This window comes from Euphorbia lathyris, chromosome 5 (assembly GCF_963576675.1).
Source record: "Euphorbia lathyris chromosome 5, ddEupLath1.1, whole genome shotgun sequence".
Lineage (NCBI taxonomy): Eukaryota > Viridiplantae > Streptophyta > Magnoliopsida > Malpighiales > Euphorbiaceae > Euphorbia > Euphorbia lathyris.
In genome coordinates this window covers 38,738,734-38,758,368 of record NC_088914.1, presented here as the reverse complement: position 1 = coordinate 38,758,368, position 19,635 = coordinate 38,738,734, and the positions used below count along the sequence as shown (strand labels likewise).

The 19,635-nt window shown below is 34.3% G+C and overlaps 1 protein-coding gene across 4 annotated transcripts; it reads right to left on the bottom strand.

Moving 5' to 3' along the window:
• Nucleotides 1–15,317: 15,317 nt before the first annotated feature.
• On the bottom strand, nt 15,318–19,393 carry LOC136230479 (GCN5-related N-acetyltransferase 9). 4 transcript variants are annotated; one of them, XM_066019556.1, is made up of 7 exons: nt 19,149–19,393; nt 18,960–19,031; nt 18,495–18,582; nt 17,564–17,648; nt 17,078–17,215; nt 16,533–16,571; nt 15,318–15,630 (listed from the first exon to the last, which is right to left on the bottom strand). In XM_066019556.1, exons 1-7 carry the CDS (start codon nt 19,321–19,323, stop codon nt 15,550–15,552), a joined length of 678 nt encoding a protein of 225 aa, XP_065875628.1. In that variant the 5' UTR covers nt 19,324–19,393; the 3' UTR covers nt 15,318–15,549. The 4 variants fall into 4 exon arrangements, with proteins under 4 accessions (XP_065875628.1, XP_065875630.1, XP_065875627.1 ...); XM_066019558.1 differs by lacking the exon at nt 17,564–17,648 and having other exon boundaries at nt 17,078–17,210; nt 19,149–19,392; XM_066019555.1 differs by lacking the exon at nt 15,318–15,630 and having other exon boundaries at nt 16,264–16,571; nt 19,149–19,392.
• Between the last annotated feature and the right edge of the window lie 242 nt (nt 19,394–19,635).

The window sequence follows — 19,635 nt, the reverse complement described above, 5'->3', positions numbered from 1 at the left end:
GAACGTATGTTGTGTTTTCTAGAACATACATTATGTTATTTAGAATATGAGTTATAAATTATATTATAGAACAAATGCAAAAATGATCCATATAATATTTTTTAAATAAAAATATTTTATATATTTTAATAAAATTTCATATTAATATTTTATTTATATAAGAAATTATATTTTTTTAAACATACATTAGAACATATATTTTAACTTTTAAAACACGAACTATGAAGTTTGGAACGTACGACATATTTTTTAGAACATACGTTATGTTTTTTAGAACATGCGTTATGTTTTTTCGAATATGAGTTATAAATTATATTATAGAACAAATGTAAAAATGATCCAGATATCTACTGATTTTTTAGAACATTATACTTAATTTTTAGAACACAAACTATAAACTTTAGAACATACGTTATGTTTTTTAGAACATATGTTATGTTATTTAGAATATGAGTTATAAATTATAGGGTTAATTATAAAAAACTACCCTGTGGTTTCGCCGATTTGCGATGTGGTACCTGTGGTATTTTTTTTTACAAACAGGTACTCGTGGTTGACACCGTTACCAAAATCGCGGAAACGGTAGAATTTCCGCCAGGGGCGATGACGTGGCCGAGGGTATTTGCGTCATTAAGAAAAATTAAAAATATAAAAGGGCATAAATTGAAATTAAAAACCCATTAAACACCTGGCCTTTGATATTCTAACTCCTCTTCATCTTCTCTACAAAACCAGCTAACATTACGAACTCCAGCCCTAGTACAAACATGAATGACAACAAATTATTGAAGTAAATTACTATAAGCGAGTAGTAGAGCATCAAGTCAGAGGCTTTACACCGTAATTTCGTGTTAAAGGGCATGGTTCTTACCTCGTTTCTGCATCGCAAGTAGGGAAGTTGAGGGGGCTTGCTTGAGTTGACGTGCCAGACAAGGTAAATTCTTCCTTCTATAACTTATCGTTCTTGCTTTTATTGTTCGATTTAGGGTTTTCGTCTGTGTTGGATGATAAAGTTATCGTATTTTTTGAGTTGTTGAGCAGCTTTTTTGTTGTTTCCATTCCCTTTTAGTTGATTGCATGTCATTGATGCAAGTTGTGATTTATGTTTTTGTATGCTTAGTACGATTACTGAATGTGTGTACGTGTTATTGGTTTTAGGTTATGGCTGAATTTATAACCCTGGTACTTCATTACGGGGGGAAATGGTCATCGTATGATGATTCTATGGAGTATGTTGGAGGGGATGTGGCAGAGGTTGATGTGGATAAAGATTTGTTGTCCTTTTTTCAGCTTTTAGGGTATTACAGGGACTTGGGGTGTAGACATGGATGTTGTATATGGTATCATGTTATTGGTTTAACTGGTGAGATCTCATATGAAGAGATAGTGGATGATAAGAACGTAGCCTTCACGTGTATAGAAAACAAGGATCATTCAGAATGGGATATCTATTTTGAATCCCTTAGCCCACCACTCAATGTGGATATGACTGATGCTGCACCGCATGTTGTGGAAGGGGTTGATAGTTGTGGAATTAGTGCTGAAGGGGATGATGAGGAATGGGGTGAGATTATGCAGGGTAATGTAGGGGCTAATGATGGAGTTACTGCTCAAGGGGATGATGAGGAATGGGATGAGATGATGCAAGGTAATGTAGGGGCTAAGGATGGAGTTGCTGCTCAAGGGGATGATGAGGAATGGGATGAGATGATGAGGAATAATGTAGGGGCTAAGGATGGAGTTACTGATCAAGGGGTTGATGAGGAATGGGATGAGATGATGCAGGGTAATTTAGGGGCTAAGGATGGAGTTGCTGCTCAAGGGGATGCTGAGGAATGGGATGAGATGATGCAGGGTAATGTAGGGGCTAATGATGGAGTTGTTGCTCAAGGGGATGCTGAGGAATGGGATGAGATGATGCAGGGTAATGTAGGGGCTAATGATGGAGTTGTTGCTCAAGGGGATGCTGAGGAATGGGATGAGATGATGCAGGGTAATGTAGGGGCTGAAATGATGCATGACAATGGGTCTGTTAGTGATGCTGATGAAGATGAATACGTTAGTGATGATATGTATATGGGGACAAGAATGGATTTTGGAGATGTTGAAGATTCCGATGATAGTGATTATGTTGAGGGTTCAGAAAATGATGTTGTTAGTCTAGGTGAGGATGTGTCACTTGAGTATGAGGATTGCTCGTTGTTTGCTGATGAACCACAATCCGTGCCACGAACTGATGTGCCACAATATGCAACAATAAATGAGCCATAACCTGCAACAACAAATGAGTCACAACCTGCACCAACAAATGAGCCACAACCTCAAAATGCAAATGATCCACAATCTTCACCAATGAGTGAGCCACAATCTACAGTAGGCGAAGAGCTGGACGAAGAGCACCTCAAAGAATTTAATGAACCAGCTCCTGATTTGGACGATGAATTGGAAAGTCTACATGGCTCAGACAATGAGAGGCCTGATCCAAGTGCTCAATACAGGGAGAACATGAATGTTGTGTTAAGTCTTGGTATGAGGTTTGTCTCTGCTGACCAGTTTAGGAAGGCTTTAAGATCATGGGTTGTTGTTAAAGGGTATTCATATCACTTCAAGAAGAATTGCAAGGATTTTGTGGTGGTTGGGTGCAAGTTCCCAGCTTGTGACTTTTACATAAGGGCATCTAAAGTTGGTGATAGCCGTACCTTTATGATAAAATCATTTAAACCAGTTCACAGTTGTCCGAGGGAGTATGATAACCATTTGATTACAAGCAGATTCATTACTGAGAAGTACCTAGAAGAATTTAGGGATGATGAAGAATGGAAAGTTCAGGTTGTTCAGAGGAAGATCAAAAGAGACCTGGGTTTCAATGTCAATATGGCCAAATGTTACAGAGCAAAGAAGATTGCAAGTGATATTATCCAGGGTGAGGTAAAGGAACAATATCATCGTCTATACGATTATGCACAGATAATCAAAACATCCAACCCAGACAGCAATGTGGTACTAAGGACAGACTTGACACTAGTTCAAGATGAGAATACAGTTTCAAATGGTATCAGGAGCATGCCTAGGGAGATTGTGGTGTTCAAGTACATATACTACAGGCTGACTGCACAAAAGCAAGGGTTCACAGGCCTTAGACCATGATGAGAATGCGTATAACTGGGTAATATCACATGAAGAAGCTGAAGGACTATGATGAGAATGCGTATAACTGGGTAATGGGACATGATCCAAAAACGTGGGCTAGATGCCATTTCAGCACAAGGACCAAGTCTGATATCCTTCAAAACAACATGGCTGAATCATTCAATTCATTTATCAAAGGAGCTAGGTGTTTGCCAATAGTCTCATGTTTGGAAACCATTAGGAAAGCATGTATGAAGAGACATTACATCAAATTGTGTGGAATGTTGAAATATAAAGGGGACATTTGTCCAAAATATCAAGAGCATTTGGAGAAACTGAAAGTTGCAAGTAGGAATTGCTTCTGCACTGCTGCTGGGGATAAATTGTATGAGGTGACCACTTTTGATAGGACAGTTGCTGTTGATCTGAATCTTCATACATGTACTTGTAGAAGATGGGAATTATCTGGTATTCCGTGTCAGCATGCTATTGCTGCCATTTACATGCACAGGGAGCAACCAGAAAAATATGCTGACAAATATTTTTTGAAGTCAATATATATAGCAGTGTACAGTCATCCATTCAGGCCAGTCCCATCACAAGAAGAATGGGATAGGACCAATTACCCTTATATCCATCCATGGATAGTTCAAAAACCACCTGGCAGGCCAAGAAAGAGAAGAATTAGAGAGGTTAATGAGCCAAGAAATCCATTTAAGGTGTCTAGGGCTGGAGGTGTTGTTAAGTGTGGTAAATGCAACCAAGTTGGCCACAATGCTAGAGGTTGTAAAGCAGGGGTAACTGGTGAGAGTCCATGGCAGAGAAGGATACGAAGAGAAAATGCTAGAAGAACTGGAGCACAGGTAATTGTTGTATTATGGTTTCTTATGCTTCCCAATTCAAATTGTGTATTGACTTATCTGCATTGGTTGTTACAGTTGAGTCCAGATAGGAATGGCAGACAGAGGATGGCACATGGTGGAAGTGCTAGTCAACCAACCCCACATCAACAGGTGAATTCAGATGCAGGAGCAAGGATTGCTCAAAGTCAACCGACATCAAACATAGGCAGTGGTAGGGGACGAGGTACAAGTAGGGGTCGTGGTAGAGGATGGACAAACCATTTTCAAGATGGTACCATATCAGTGCCTACATATCATTTTAGACCCCCAAGAAGTAATGATTCTGAACAAGCAGGCTTATGCGTTCTAGGAGGACATCATGCCTAGAAGGAATGGCAACAAGATTGGGTGCGGGGGCACCAGTTAATGAGAAGTGACATGTATTTTGTGTCATGTAAATGTTTGACAAGTATTAGGGTGATGTAAATGGTGAACATGTTTTTGTGATTGTGAAGGCTAGGACATGTTTTTGTGAATGTCAAATTTGGACATGTTTTTGTGATTGTCAAATTTCGACATGTTTTTGTGTCATGTATATGGGTAATAGGTTTTTGTGTCCTGTAGAGTTGGACATGTTTTTGTGTATTTTGGACAAGATCTTTGTGTATTTATCAGGTCCATGAATGACAAAATGGTTTACACATATTATTGACTTTTTTTATTACATCTGTGGTTTATAGATCTTCTTGAGTTTTACCATTACATCTGTGTCAATTACAGGGCACAAACTAATACATAAACTACTTCACAATTACCACAAACTTATCAGTGACAATTAACTCAAAACGATATTGAAACAACAATTACATCTCTGGTTTATCGTATTGAAACAACAATTACACAGCAAATAAAACCAAAAATGATCGAAAAAGCAAGTGACAATTAGCACACAATGAACACAAAAAAAAACCCATTTTCATTCATTCAATCAACAGTTACATCAAGGCATGATGCCAATCTTGGCTAGCTCATCTTTTTCCCTAACATTTGTGAAACTAAACCACAAGAAAGCAACGAAACACAAGATCACAACTACTACCCAAGCCTTTGAGAAATGGTATTTTGTGTTCTTGTACTGGTCTAAAATGCCTTGCAAGTAGACGATTTCTGCATTTTTGCAAGCATTAAGCTCCTCCAACTCCCTATTCTTCTCTGCTAATTTACTAATTTCATTTTGCAGTTCAACCTTACGACCATGGTATTGCTCGATTTCATCCTCGAACTTGTTGATTGTCAGTTTCATCTCTTTCATAACGTCTCTTCCTCTAGCACATATAGGTGGATCAATCCAGTCAAAAAAACGACACGCATCTTCATTGGGGTATCTAGAACAACCTATGTACCTCCGACCCATGTTAATCAAAGACCAAGTCGTTCTTCTCCGAGCTCTATGCCCGCAAAAACAGTGAACTCCATTCCAGTACGTGTTTCGTGTGTTTAAGCTCGACGAAGAAGAAGATGAGCTCATGGCGATGGCGAAGGCAAATTACCTTGTTTTCCTGCAACTTCTGAGGGTCGATTTTTCTTCCTACGAACAAAATTGAAGAATTATAGCTGCGATTAACGATTTAGGTTTAAAGATTTTGGGGATTTGCTGGATTCAGGAATTAGGTTTCGAATGGATTTTGGGGATTTAATGAATTTGGGGCTTTTAATTTCGATTTATGCCCTTTTATATTTTCAATTTTTCTTAATGACGCAAATACCCTCGGCCACGTCATCGCCCCTGACGGAAATTCTGCCGTTTCCGCGATTTTGGTAACGGTGTCAACCACGAGTACCTGTTTGTAAAAAAAATACCACAAGTACCACATCGCAAATCGGCGAAACCACAGGGTAGTTTTTTGTAATTAACCCTAAATTATATTATAGAACAAACGCAAAAATGGTCCATATATTTACTGATTTTTTTAAAACATTATACTTAATTTTTAGAACACAAATTATAAAATTTAGAACGTATGTAACAATATTTAGAACATCGTTCTTAACATTTTAAAACATAAATTACAAAAATATAGAGGAATTAAATAAATAAGAAATTGGAGCATGTTCTTGAATTTATTTTTCTATTAATAATTCATTATTATGCATATTTCTTTTTTTTACTATTAATAATTCACTATTATGCACATTTCTTTTTTTTTCTATTAATAATTCATTATTATGCACATTTCTTTTTTTTCTATTAATAATTCATTATTATGCACATTTCTTTTTTTATTAATAATTCATTATTATGCACATTTAATCGATATTAATAAGTGTATGCGTCAAATATTAAACAATAGAAGATACAAGGACAGTAGTATATTAAGTAGCGCGCGACATAATGTACAAGAAAAGTAATTGGTTTAGTGGTAAGTAGCATGGAGTGTGGGTAGAAGTGTTTGGAATCGAATCCCACAAGCAACAGTTCATATATATATATATATATATATATATAGGAGAGGGCTTTTGTGAGAACCCTTTTTTAGGTGATGACACTTTGTTATGTGAAAACACTCAAAACTACGCCGTTTTGAGTATAAAAATTAAAAAAAATACTACTGCTTTGGGGGATTGAACTTGAGACTTTACATCTATACTTCACACTATTTACCACTAAGCCAATTGCTTTTCTTATGTATTATGTCGCGCGCTTCTTTATATATCACTGCCTTTTAGCTTCTATTGTTTAATATTTGATGCATGTATTTACTAATATCGATTAAATGTGCATAAGAGCAAGTATAGTGGTAGAAACACCACAAGTCTATACAAGAGAGCCACCTAAGCATAAACTAAATGCACAAAGAAACACACCACTAAAGAACAAGAGTTTCAAAAAATAAATTAATTAAAGTAAGTGAAAAAGTGAGGAAAGAGACAATTAAAAAATAAATAAAAAAGATGGTGGCAGACACAATTAAGGGCATGTGATACGCAACATGTGGTGCACGCGCCATATGCACCACTTTCTACCCTCTGTGTATGCCAAACTCTCCTTTTTATCTATATAATTACAATTTTGATCCAATTTTTTGCTTGTTCCTACTGTTAGTAACTTGCAGAAATCTGTAACAATAAAGTCATCACACCTCTAGTGGTTGGGTGTTACAAGTAACACCCTTGTAACACCCACTAGAGGTGCTCTAATAATAAATTATTAATAGAAAAAAAAAGAAATATTCATAATAATGAATTATTAATAGAAAAAAAATCCAAGAACATGCTCTAATTTCTTATTTATTTAATTCCTCTATATTTTTGTAATTTATATTTTAAAATGTTAAGGACGATTGTTACATATGTTCTAAACTTTATAATTTGTGTTCTAAAAATTAAGTATAATGTTTAAAAAAATAGTAAATATATGGACCATTTTTATATTTGTTCTATAATAAAATTTATAACTCATATTCTAAATAACATAACGTACATTCTAAAAAACATAACGTATGTTCTAAAGTTTATATTTTGTGTTCCAAAAATTAAGTATAATGTTCTAAAAAAATCAGTAGATATCTCGATCGTTTTCATTTGTTCTATAATATAATTTATAACTCATGTTCGAAAAAACATAACACATGTTCTAAAAAACATAACGTATGTTCTAAAAAATATGTCGTACGTTCTAAACTTCATAGTTCGTGTTTTAAAAGTTAAAATATATGTTCTAACGTTTGTTTTAAAAAATATATAGTTTGTGTTCCAAAAATTAAGTATAATGTTCTAAAAAAATCAGTAGATATCTGGATCGTTTTTTCATTTGTTCTATAATATAATTTATAATTCATGTTCGAAAAAACATAACACATGTTCTAAAAAACATAACATATGTTCTAAAAAATATGTCGTACGTTCTAAACTTCATAGTTCGTGTTTTAAAAGTTAAAATATATGTTCTAACGTATGCTTTAAAAAATATATTTTCTTATATAACATAAATTACAAAAATATAAAGGAATTAAATAAATAAGAAATTAGAGCATGTTCTTGGATTTTTTTCTATTAATAATTCAGTATTATGCACATTTCTTTTTTTTCTATTAATAATTCATTATTATGAACATTTCTTTTTTTCTATTAATAATTCATTATTATGCATATTTAATCGATATTAATAAGTGCATGCGTCAAATATTAAACAATAGAAGCTAAAAGGGTAGTGGTATATTAAGCAGCGCGCAACATAATGCACAAAATAAGCAAATAAGCAATTGTCTTAGTGGTAAGCAATGTGGAGTGTATATCAAGAGTCCTAGGTTCGAACCCCCAAAACAGCAAATAAAATAAAAAATGCTGCTACCTAGGGGATTCAAACCTGGGTCTCTTCATCCACACTCCATATTACTTACCACTGAGCCAATTACTTTTTTTGTTTATAATATTGCGCGCTGCTTAATATACCACGGTCCTTTTAGCTTCCATTGTTTAGTATTTGACGCATGCACTTATTAATATCGATTAAATATGCATAATAATGAATTATGAATAGAAAAAAAGTGCATAATAATGAATTATTAATAATAATAAAAAAGAAATGTGCATAATAATGAATTATTAATAGAAAAAAAATCCATGAATATGCTCTAATTTCTTATTTATTTAATTCCTTTATATTTTTGTAATTTATGTTATATAAGAAAATATATTTTTTTAAACATACGTTATAACATATATTTTAACTTTTAAAACACGAATTATGAAGTTTAGAACGTATGATATATTTTTTAGAACATACGTTATGTTTTTTAGAACACGTGTTATGTTTTTTCGAATATGAATTATAAATTATATTATAAAATAAATGAAAAAACGATCCAAATATCTACTGATTTTTTTAGAACATTATACTAAATTTTTGGAACACAAACTATATATTTTTTAAAACAAACGTTAGAACATATTTTTAACTTTTAAAACACGAACTATGAAGTTTAGAACGTACGCCATATTTTTTAGAACATATGTTATGTTATTTAGAATATGAGTTATAAATTATATTATAGAACAAATGTAAAAATGGTCCATATATGTTTTTTTTAAAACATTATACTTAATTTTTAGAACCCAAATTATAAAATTTAGAACATATGTAACAATATTTAGAACATTGTCCTTAACATTTTAAAATATAAATTACAAGAATATAAATGAATTAAATAAATAAGAAATTAGAGCATGTTCTTAGATTTTTTTTATTAATAATTCATTATTATGCACATTTCTTTTTTTCTATTAATAATTTATTAGCATACATATTTAATCGATATTAATAAGTGCATGCATCAAAATTAAACAATAGAAGCTAAAAGGGCAATGGTATATTAATCAGCGCCCGACATAAATTACAAGGAAAGCAATTGGTTCAGTGGTAAGTTGTGTGGAGTGTAAACATAGAGTCTGAGGTTTGACCCCCCCAAGCAGCAGCGTTTTTTTTAAAATTTTTCTACTCAAAACGATGTAGTTTTGGGTGGTTCTCACCTAGGAAAGGGTTCTCACAAGAGCCCTCTCCTATATTTTTTTTTCTTTTAACTTTTTTTTTTAAATTTGCGCACATCTCTCCTATATATAAATATATATATATATATATATATATATATATATATATATATAAAATAGTGGAAGCAGATAGAATTTACAAGAAATGTTTTAGAAGCTTTTTGGCCTAGTTAGTACCGTAGAAGCAAAGAGAATAAATGAGTTAAAAGACTTTCAATTATCTCTATATTATGAGTAATATATTAATACATTATTTATTGTCAATTACTAACCTATGAGTGTTAAGCTAGTGATAGGGGATGAGGTTGTGAATGTCATTAGTGCATATGCACCACAAATAAGATTAGATGTTTCTATAAGACAAACTTTTTGGGAGGACTTAGAGGAAGTGGTGCAACAGGTTCCTAGGGATGAAAAAATGGTACTGGGGTGATCTCAATGGACACGTGGGTTCTAGGCGAGATGGGTTTGAGAGTGTTCATGGAGGGTATGGTTTTGGAGATAAGAATAAAGCAGGAAATGATATTTTAGAATTCGCATCAGCCTATGACTTGAGTATCATGAACACATGGTTTATGAAGAGAACATCCCACTTAGTGACTTATCGGAGTGGCGGTAATGCGAGCCAAATTGACTTCTTCTTAGTAAGGAGTGCTTGGAGAAAGAGTTATATTGATTGTAAGGTGATCCCTGGTGAGAGTACGACAACCCAACATAGAGTAGTGGTGCTTGATTTTCGAAGTAGGAAATGTATAAGAAAACAAACACCACAAGTGGAGACTAAGATTAAGTGGTGGAAATTGCAAGGGGAGAATCAACAAAAATTTGTGGATGAGATGACCAAAAAAGATATTTGGACTTGTAATATGGATTTAGATATAGATTCGATATGGACTAAGATGGAGCATAGTATAAGGGAAGTAGCGAAGGAAGTTCTAGGGGAATCTAAAGGTAGCATGCCACCGGGTAAGGACACATCTTGGTGGACAGAAGAAGTACGACAATCAGTAAAGAGTAAGCGAGAATCCTATAAAATTTAGGGAAATGTAGGAGTGACGAGAACTACGAAAAATACAAAGAGGCTAAAAGAGAAGTAAAGAAGGTCATACGAGATGCTAGAGCAAAGGTGAATCGGGGTCTGTATACAAGATTGGATACAAAAGAAGGGGAAAGAGACGTATATAGAATTGCTCAGATGAGAGATAGGAAGACGCGAGATCTCGGAAAAGTTAAATGTGTGAAGGATGTGGACCAGAAAGTCCTAGTTGGAGATAAGGATATCAAGGAACGATGGAGGTCATATTTTGATGACTTATTTAATGGAAATCACAGACAAGATGTTGGAGATATAAGTATCCCTCACGATATGATAAATCATGAATGCCTGCGGAGAATTCAAAAGGGTGAAGTCAAAATGGCATTAAATAAGATGAGGTTGAAGAAAGCAATAGGACCCGATGACATCCCTATTGAGATTTGGAGATGTATGGGAGAGAGAGGAATCGAATGGTTGACGACGTTCTTCAACAAAATTTGGAGAAATAATAAGATGCCATCAGAATGGAGGAAAAGTATCTTAATCCCTTTGTATAAGAACAAAGGCGATGTCCAAGATTGTGCCAACTATCGAGGAATCAAATTAATGAGTCACACTATGAAACTTTGGGACAAGTGATCGAACAAAGGCTAAGGAGGACGGTGAAGATCTCGGAAAACCAGTTTGGCTTTATGCCAGGAAGATTAACTATGGAAGACATCCATCTAATGAGACAATTAATGGAGCACTATCGAAATAAGAAGAAAGACTTGCATATGGTTTTTATTGACTTGGAGAAAGCATGTGATAAGGTACCAAGGGAAGTACTTTGGTGGGCCTTCGCGGAAATATATTGACATCATAAAGGACATGTATGAGGGAGCATGCATGAGTGTACGTACTAGTGTTGGGAAGACTGAAGAGTTCCCTATTACAATTGGAGTGCATCAAGGTTCCGCACTAAGTCCATTTCTTTTTTCCATCGTTATGGATGAACTAACAAGTTCACTTCAAGATGGTATACCATGGTGCATGCTGTTTGCAGATGATATTGTGTTGGTTGATGAGACGAAAGAAGGAGTGGAGAGGAAGTTGGAACTATGTAGACAAACTCTAGAATCTAGAGGCTTTAAGTTGAGCCGAAGTAAGACAGAATATTTGGAGTGTAAGTTTAGCGGCCATAGGAGTAGGGAGGCAGAGACAATCACCCTAGATGGGAGAGTTGTTCAGGCTTCGGATTGCTTCCGGTATTTAGGATCTATTATCCAAACGGATGGAGAAGTAGATGGAGATGTTGCTCATAGGATTAAAGTTGGTTGGTCAAAGTGGAAGAGTGCTATGGGTTTCCTTTGTGACCCTGGCATGCCTAATAGATTGAAGGGAAAATTCTACCGCACGGCAATTAGATCAGCATTGTTATATGGTATGGAGTGTTGGACAGTGAAACACTGTCACATCCATAAGATGTCGGTGGCGGAGATGCGTATGTTGAGATGGATGTGTGTCATACGAGAAAGGATCGGGTGAGTAATGAAATAATTAGGACAAAAGTAGGGGTCACATCTATTGAGAATAAAATGAGAGAAAACTGACTAAGGTGGTTTGGCCATGTGAGACGTAGAGCGCTTGATCCGCCAGTTAGGAGAACCGAAGAGTGGCAAAGGGATGTAGTGGTGAGGGGTAGGGGAAGACCTAAGCAAACTTGGAGGAGGGTGATCGAGAGTGATATGAGTTTACTGGGAATTGTGGAAAATATGGTAGTGGATAGGACGAAGTGGAGGGAGCGAATTTGTGTCGCTGACACGACTTGATTTCACGGTTTTATATGATGGTTCATGTTAGCCGACCCCGAATCATTTTGGGACTAAGGCTTTGTTGTTGTTGTTGTACTAACCTATTGATTAAAGTAATAAAAGAAAATAAGAGTTATAGAAAGATCAAAAAACACAAAACGAAGGAAATCAATGATTTCAGTATACTCCATTATTTTACAAAAATTTATATAGTAGTTATTTTGTTCTCAATTGCGTTGTTCCACACTTCTTGCTGCCTTATCTATGTTTTCTTTTTTTATTTGTCTTTTTTTTTCTTCAAAATGACTAAATAAAGCTTTGTATATAAGTTGCTCGGTATAATCGTTTCGATTGTTAACTCTAACTAAAATATGGATTTTCGGCTTTATATGAGTTCAATTATTAAGTTTAATTGGAGTTAGATTAATTTTTCAAATTCAGAACCTAGTGAAGTCCACTGATTTTTTAATTCGGGTTTATCTAACTCATATATATTGAATTTTTTATTTTTATGTATTTTTTGTAGGCTAAATTCCAAAAAAAACCCATGTGGTTTCATAGATTTCACAAAAAAAAACTCATGTGGTTTGTTTTTACAAAAAAAAAAAATGACCGTGTTATACGCCGTTACAAAAAAACGGAAAATGGCTTAACACCGTTAAATTGGATTACGTGGCAAAAGGTAAAACGGAAAAAAATTCTTCTTCTTCTCTACTTTGAATGTCGTCTTCTTCTTCAAGTATGGTCTTCTCTATTTACTGCAACAGAAGAAGAGCAAGGCTTTGGAAGTTCTTTTGTTGGTTTTTTTTTTTTCTCTAAATGTGTAGTGGGAAATTCTTTTGGAATGTTGTAATTGGACTCTTAAGTATTGTTTGGCCTTTTTTTTTTAATATGAATGTAAGGTTTTCGACTTCTTCTCTTTTCCTTTTAACCTAAAGAATTTAATTTTAAAGACCTCAATGTCAAACTTTTTTTAGGGTTAATTACAAATAACTACCCTGTGGTTTGGCCGATTTACGATGTGGCACCTGTGGTATTTTTTTTGCAAACACCTCCCCCTGTGGTTGTCGCCATTAGCAAAATCAAGGAAACGGTTGTTTCACTGTTAAATCATAGGGGTATGTTCGGAAACAAATTTTTTTGACTTTTTTTTTTGACTTTTTTGTTGACTTCATCTTCTTCTTCTCTTCTTCTTTCTTCTTTCTTCTTCTTCTTCTTCTTCCTCCATTTCCTCTTCTTCTTCTTCCATTTTATGTTCTTCTTCTTCCATTTTCTCATCTTCTTCCTTTCTTTTCTTCTTCTTTATTTCTTCTCTTCATCTTCCCCTTTTTTTTCTTTTTTTCTTTTTTTAATTCTGAAAATTCCAAATTTTTGGAAATTCCAGATTTCTGGAAATTCCAGATTCTGGAAATTCCAGATTCTGGAATTTCTAGATTTCTGAAAATTCCAGAATTAAAAAAAAATTAGAAAAAAAAGGAAAAAAATAGGAAGAAGAAGAGAAGAGAGGAGGAAGAAGAAGAAGAAGAGAGGAGGAGGAGGAGGAAGAAAAAGAAAAAGAAAAGAGTGTCGGCGAAGAAGAAGAAAACGCATAAGAAGAAGAGAAGCAACGATGAAGGAGACAAGAGGAGAGAGAAAAAAAATTAAAAAAATTAAAAAATCGAATTTCTAAATTGAGCAAAAATAAGAAAAAAATCTCAAAAAGTGTAAGAATTCTACAACAGTTCTCCTAATCATAAGGCTCTACAAAAGACAAAAAAAATGAAGTTGTGACCGGTTTTTCGGATTGTAGGTTCAACCGACCGGTTGACCAGTTCTCTAGACGGTTTTGAAATATTTAAAAAGTAGCTACATCCATACCGGTGTGACTACCGGCTCCGGGGAAAATAACGTTCATAATTTATCATGAAAGCTCATATTAAATACTTTTCTCACTAAAAATAGTTCTAACTTTTAACTTAATCTCAAAAATAGCTCTAACTTCCAATTTAATTAAAAAAAAAAAATAGCCATAGCTTTCAATTTTTATGATGTATTTACCAAACACTTATACCAAACACTTACTAAATTATAAGAGCATCTCCAATAGACTCTTAGTGCACTCTCTAAAAATAAAATAAATAATTGACTCTTAGTGATTTAAGAGTGAATAAGACATATCAACTCCAATAATACTCTTTATATTCACTCCTTATTTATTATTTTATTATTAAAATTATTATTTGTTATTATATTTACCAATAGTGTGAGGAGAGAGATTCCTCAATAATAAATTATTAATAAAAAAATAAATTAAGAGGTACTAAGAGGTTGAGAGAGACTCTCTATTAATAGAGAGGATGGAGAGGCTCTTAGTGATTTGAGGAGCCACTAAAAGACTGTTGGAGCTGATTTTTTATTAACCTTCGTCAAAATTTAACTTAAGAGTCAATTTAAGAGGCTGTTGGAGATGCTCTAACTTCATCCAACTATCAGAGCGTATTGAAAATAACAGGTCTCCCCTTGGCATGGCGATGGCAAGGCAACTTCAGCTGCCAGCAAAGGTATTCTTGGTTCGTTTATCAAACATTCAACACTTAAAATCAACACAAAAAAGGTAGATGCATCAACTGATCAAGGAAGAAGCACAATTTCATCACCATGTCCACAGGTATTACTATTTATTCATTCTTGCCTATGCACGACTGAATAATAAACAAGCCTTGACTTTGAATTTCTCAACCTTATCTGTAAATTTTCATAACCATCTTACCTATATTGATGACATTGTCGAGCAAGCCTGCATTAGTATCTCCATGGACATAACCTTACACCCCAAATTACTAATTTGGGGTACTTCTTTCATTCCTACATACAGGATCAGCTTCACAAGTTCATGCATTTTTTTGGGGTGAAATTCTAGTAGCTTCTCCAAGTATTTGGTCTCAAGCCATAAAACACCAAACATGGCAAAACATTACCAGGAAGGCAGGAAACAGTAAATTAGCAAAGTCATCCTTTAATATGGTTGAAACCATAACCCTTGAAATCTTATTAAGAGACCATGAATCACACTATCTTTGCAATCTAATTAAGAAATACTAACATTTCAGTGGTATTTAGACTGAGAATCTCTCTTTTTTTTTTTTTTATCAGAATGTTAAATTACTTCTAGGCAAAGGGTTCCTTGTAAGTTGCAATCCAATACATAAGGAGTTCTTAATGACTATGTATGTTTGACCACTTTACCAATTAAATTTAGCAGTTTCTCATGCTTGAGCTTCATCACTGGTAACTCCAACGTCACCTGTCAAATATGTGAGGACTAAAAGTTGAATATATAAATTGCACAGACACCAGATGTTTGAGCTAGGAGCAGCAATAAGAGTATTATACAAATTGAAAATTATTATTCTCTAACAAGTTCATTCATACGTTATAAATAACCAATTCAGCCAGGATAATTGATACAGTGTGTGCAGGACAAGATTGATATAAAAATCCGACAAAAAGAAATAACAAATACTAGAACAAATCTAGCAACGAGTTGGAGAAAATCCACGAGAGTTGAGAAGAAATCACAAGAGAATTTTTATTGATTATTATCAAAGTCTGAAAAGAAAAAGAACTAATACAACTCTAAAGTGTTTATAGACTAAGGTAGTCCTAAACCAAAAAGAAAAAGGAAAGTAAATAAAATATAATAGGGTAAATAATTTAAGTTTATTAGTCCCTGAGTTTTTAGTTTTTACCTATTACACCGGTTAGTCCTCGTATTAGCAAAAATACATTACAAGGTCCTTAAGTTTTTCTTCCGCCAACAGTTTAGTCCCATTCAAAATCCAAATACATCAAAATTAGCTTTTCCAAACCACTAGATACCATGTCATGCCCAAATTGTTTCTATGGACATCATGAGTTGGGAAATTCAATTACGAAATAGGCTGAACAGCGATTAAAATGAACATTATTAAATATTTGTAAGGCTCATTTGACCAGATCAGGAACAAATAGTTTCCATAATTCAATCAATCATGAGGCATCAGATATACAACAACAATAACAACAAAACCTTAGTCCCGGAATGATTCGGGGAAGCATCAGATATCACTCTCATAAATAATGAAACATCCATGCATGCATAAATATAAAATGCTCATCATATGTTTTCTCATTTCTGCTTCTTGAACAGGTAATAAATGTAGTCACCTCTTTGAAGATTTCACTATTGGAGACCTCCTCAAAGCCCTGCGGAAAAAAAAAGAGTATTGGAAAAGAGTACAAATATATTAACCAGACTATAAGCATGCATAGTAGATGCAAGCCTCCAAAACGAATAAGGGGTCAATTTGACTCTCAACTTGGCTTACAGCATCAATTTGCCTTAAAAAATGAACTTTAGATACCAATTTAGCCTATAGCTTGACATTTTTGGTCAAATTAGCCCGAAAATGACCTGTCAGCATATGATTCATGGTTTTCTTACACATCTCAATTTTTTTAGTGCTAACACGGGTCATTTTGAACTAGTTAAAAATATAATGTTGAATGACCAAATTGATATCCAAAAATTCAATTTTAGAGTAAATTGACCCTATGAGGCAGTTTCAATGGTGAAATTGACCTTTATCCCCTCCCAAATTCTCCCATTTAAAGGGATTATGCGTTATACACATCTAATGAATGATAATATGGCATCAACAAGAACATGCAAATAAAACTATACGCATGTTGCGAGAAAGAGAGACACCAACCAACTGGTAGAATAAATTAAGAGATTTTCCATTCGATTCTCCAATTTTAGCACGGAAAACATGGATCCCAAGGCTCTGGATAGCATAGGTCATCATCATTACCACAGATTCCTTCCCAAGTCCTTTACCACGGCTATTCTAGCAAGAACAAAATACTAAGAAATAAGGATAAAAGTACTGCTTTTACACACACTAATGCAGAAAAAATGTTAAATTTGAAACAATCTATATAGTCAGAATGTCAGGTACATCTCTTCCACAGCTTCACCTTGGAGATATTATGCCTCAAGATAAATAAAAATACCATATTATCATTATTATTATTATTATTATTATTATTATTATTATTATTATTATCTTATTTGCTAGTGAGGGTTCATACGCAGTTGGAGCTTAATTTGGAACTAGATTAATTTACAACATAGAACGATAAAGATCTAGGGAAAAAGTGATATAATAATAAAGGAATTAAATAAAATGCCCTACACAGAAGTAGCTCCTGTGCCAATTGCCAAACACCTCCATCCGACAATCTCCGATATGAAAATCGTTAAAAGCAAAAAAGGGCTGTCTGAACAAGCAAAGGAACAGAGATAGGAGCGACAAAAATAAAATAAATAATTATAATAATAACGTTAAGCATGTCATCTATCATAGCAAGCAAGGTGCACAAAAACAAAATGCTAACTTCAAACACAATTGGACCATATACCGAAATGAAAATCTAGTTAAATAGTTTCCATTCAGTAAAGAGCCTCTAAAAGAATCTTGTCTATGTTCTCTTGTAAAAAGCTGACCTTAATTAGTTGGAATTCAACAAAATCTAGTCAAGCATTTCTGTTCTACATAATACACGCTCTGGAGATGATATATACACATGTATCTACTAATTTCTTCAGACAACTCACACGAGTCAAATATAATTTATTAGACAGGCACACACAAACATGCAAACCCACAGAGAGGATAAGGAACCTCCTCCAGAGAATGAAAGAGAAGATATGAGAAAACATTCAGCTTATAGTTTTCTCCAGTCAAAGTCTAATTAACATAAAATCTCATCCAGATATACAAAAAAAATATATATATAAGGATTTACTATACAATATGTGGCAATTAAAATTATGGTAGTACTAGCACCTATAAATTAGACCCAGTTACGGTTCTAACGATTGAATGAGAAAGATCTTTTAAGAAATCACTGGAAGGATGGGAAAAATGAATACATGGCCGAACATTCCAATCACTAGTTTTCACAAACTTCTTGGCACTTACTTTGCACGACAAATTCCTTATACTAAAGAAATAGACGAAGACAATAATATTTTCAAAAGAAAATGCAAAAGTCAATGGGATAGATTACTCTTATAATAAAATGCATAGCACACAATAGAAGAGATAACCAGAAATTTGGTACCTTTTGGGTTCAGCAATCATTATCTCGATCTCAGCCATTTGACGGTCATCCAAGTCATTCATATATATATTAACATCACCTACCATTGCTGATAACTGAAACACTATTAATTTCTAAGAAGAGATAAAGACAGTATGAAGTAGTTCTAGGCAATCTAGTGTTCTCCATATGGAAAGCACAAAAAATAACCACATCAATTCCACAATCATGCCTTGGTACAATAACAATTCAATTAGGGATAAAACATTTGGAGGCACAGTTATATGCCTGCTATAACATTCTCCAAATCACCAAAAATTGGGAGGATGAAGAAGAAATAGATGATTAATATTCTCTAGAATCCATCAAGTGCAGAATTTTCTCTCTATTGCGAAAATATTTCATCTAATAGCTACTAATTTGTGCTCCTATCAACCTACAAGATAAAATCTGATATTACTCCCTCCCACCAAAGTAATAACTGACCTTCTATATGGGAATCCCCATGAGCAAAATCTCCCTGTACCAATTCCTTATCCAGCACAATAAAAGTTCGTTCTGCAAATAAAAATTCCCAAACAGTTAACTACCGATCAAACTAAAAATCAAAAGCTTTAGTTAACGTGATCATGAACCAAAATCAGTAACAGAAGACATTAATTTAAGAAACAGAACTGAGAGGGTCTTGGTTCCAAGAGAGCTGCATCTGGTATTCTTCTTCGAGAGAAAGGGGCTCCGACCCGGTGGCTTGGAGTAGAGCCGGGTCTTGCATCCAGTGATGGTATTTGAGGACATGAGCTTCCATGTAAGGTACAAGAATCACCTTCTCTCCTTCTAAGCTCACCGCCATTATGCCTCCTCTTCTCTCACAAGTTCCAGTTCTTAGCCGAACGAATCCAATCTTTCTATTTACATTTAAAAAACGGATAAATTACGGAATTGGACCAAATTGAAGGCTGGTTTATATATTAAGACTCATTTCATTCATAATATACTGGGTGTTGTTAAACCGAGCCCCAATTTTCCACCTCTTGCTCCGTGAAAGGACGAAAGTACCCTTTCAGGCTTTGAGGTGGGAAATTGGAGGAAAAAACCTCTCCCGACACACGGACGTGAGGTAATCACGCCTCACCACACGGTGAGGCGTGGGACTATCACGTCC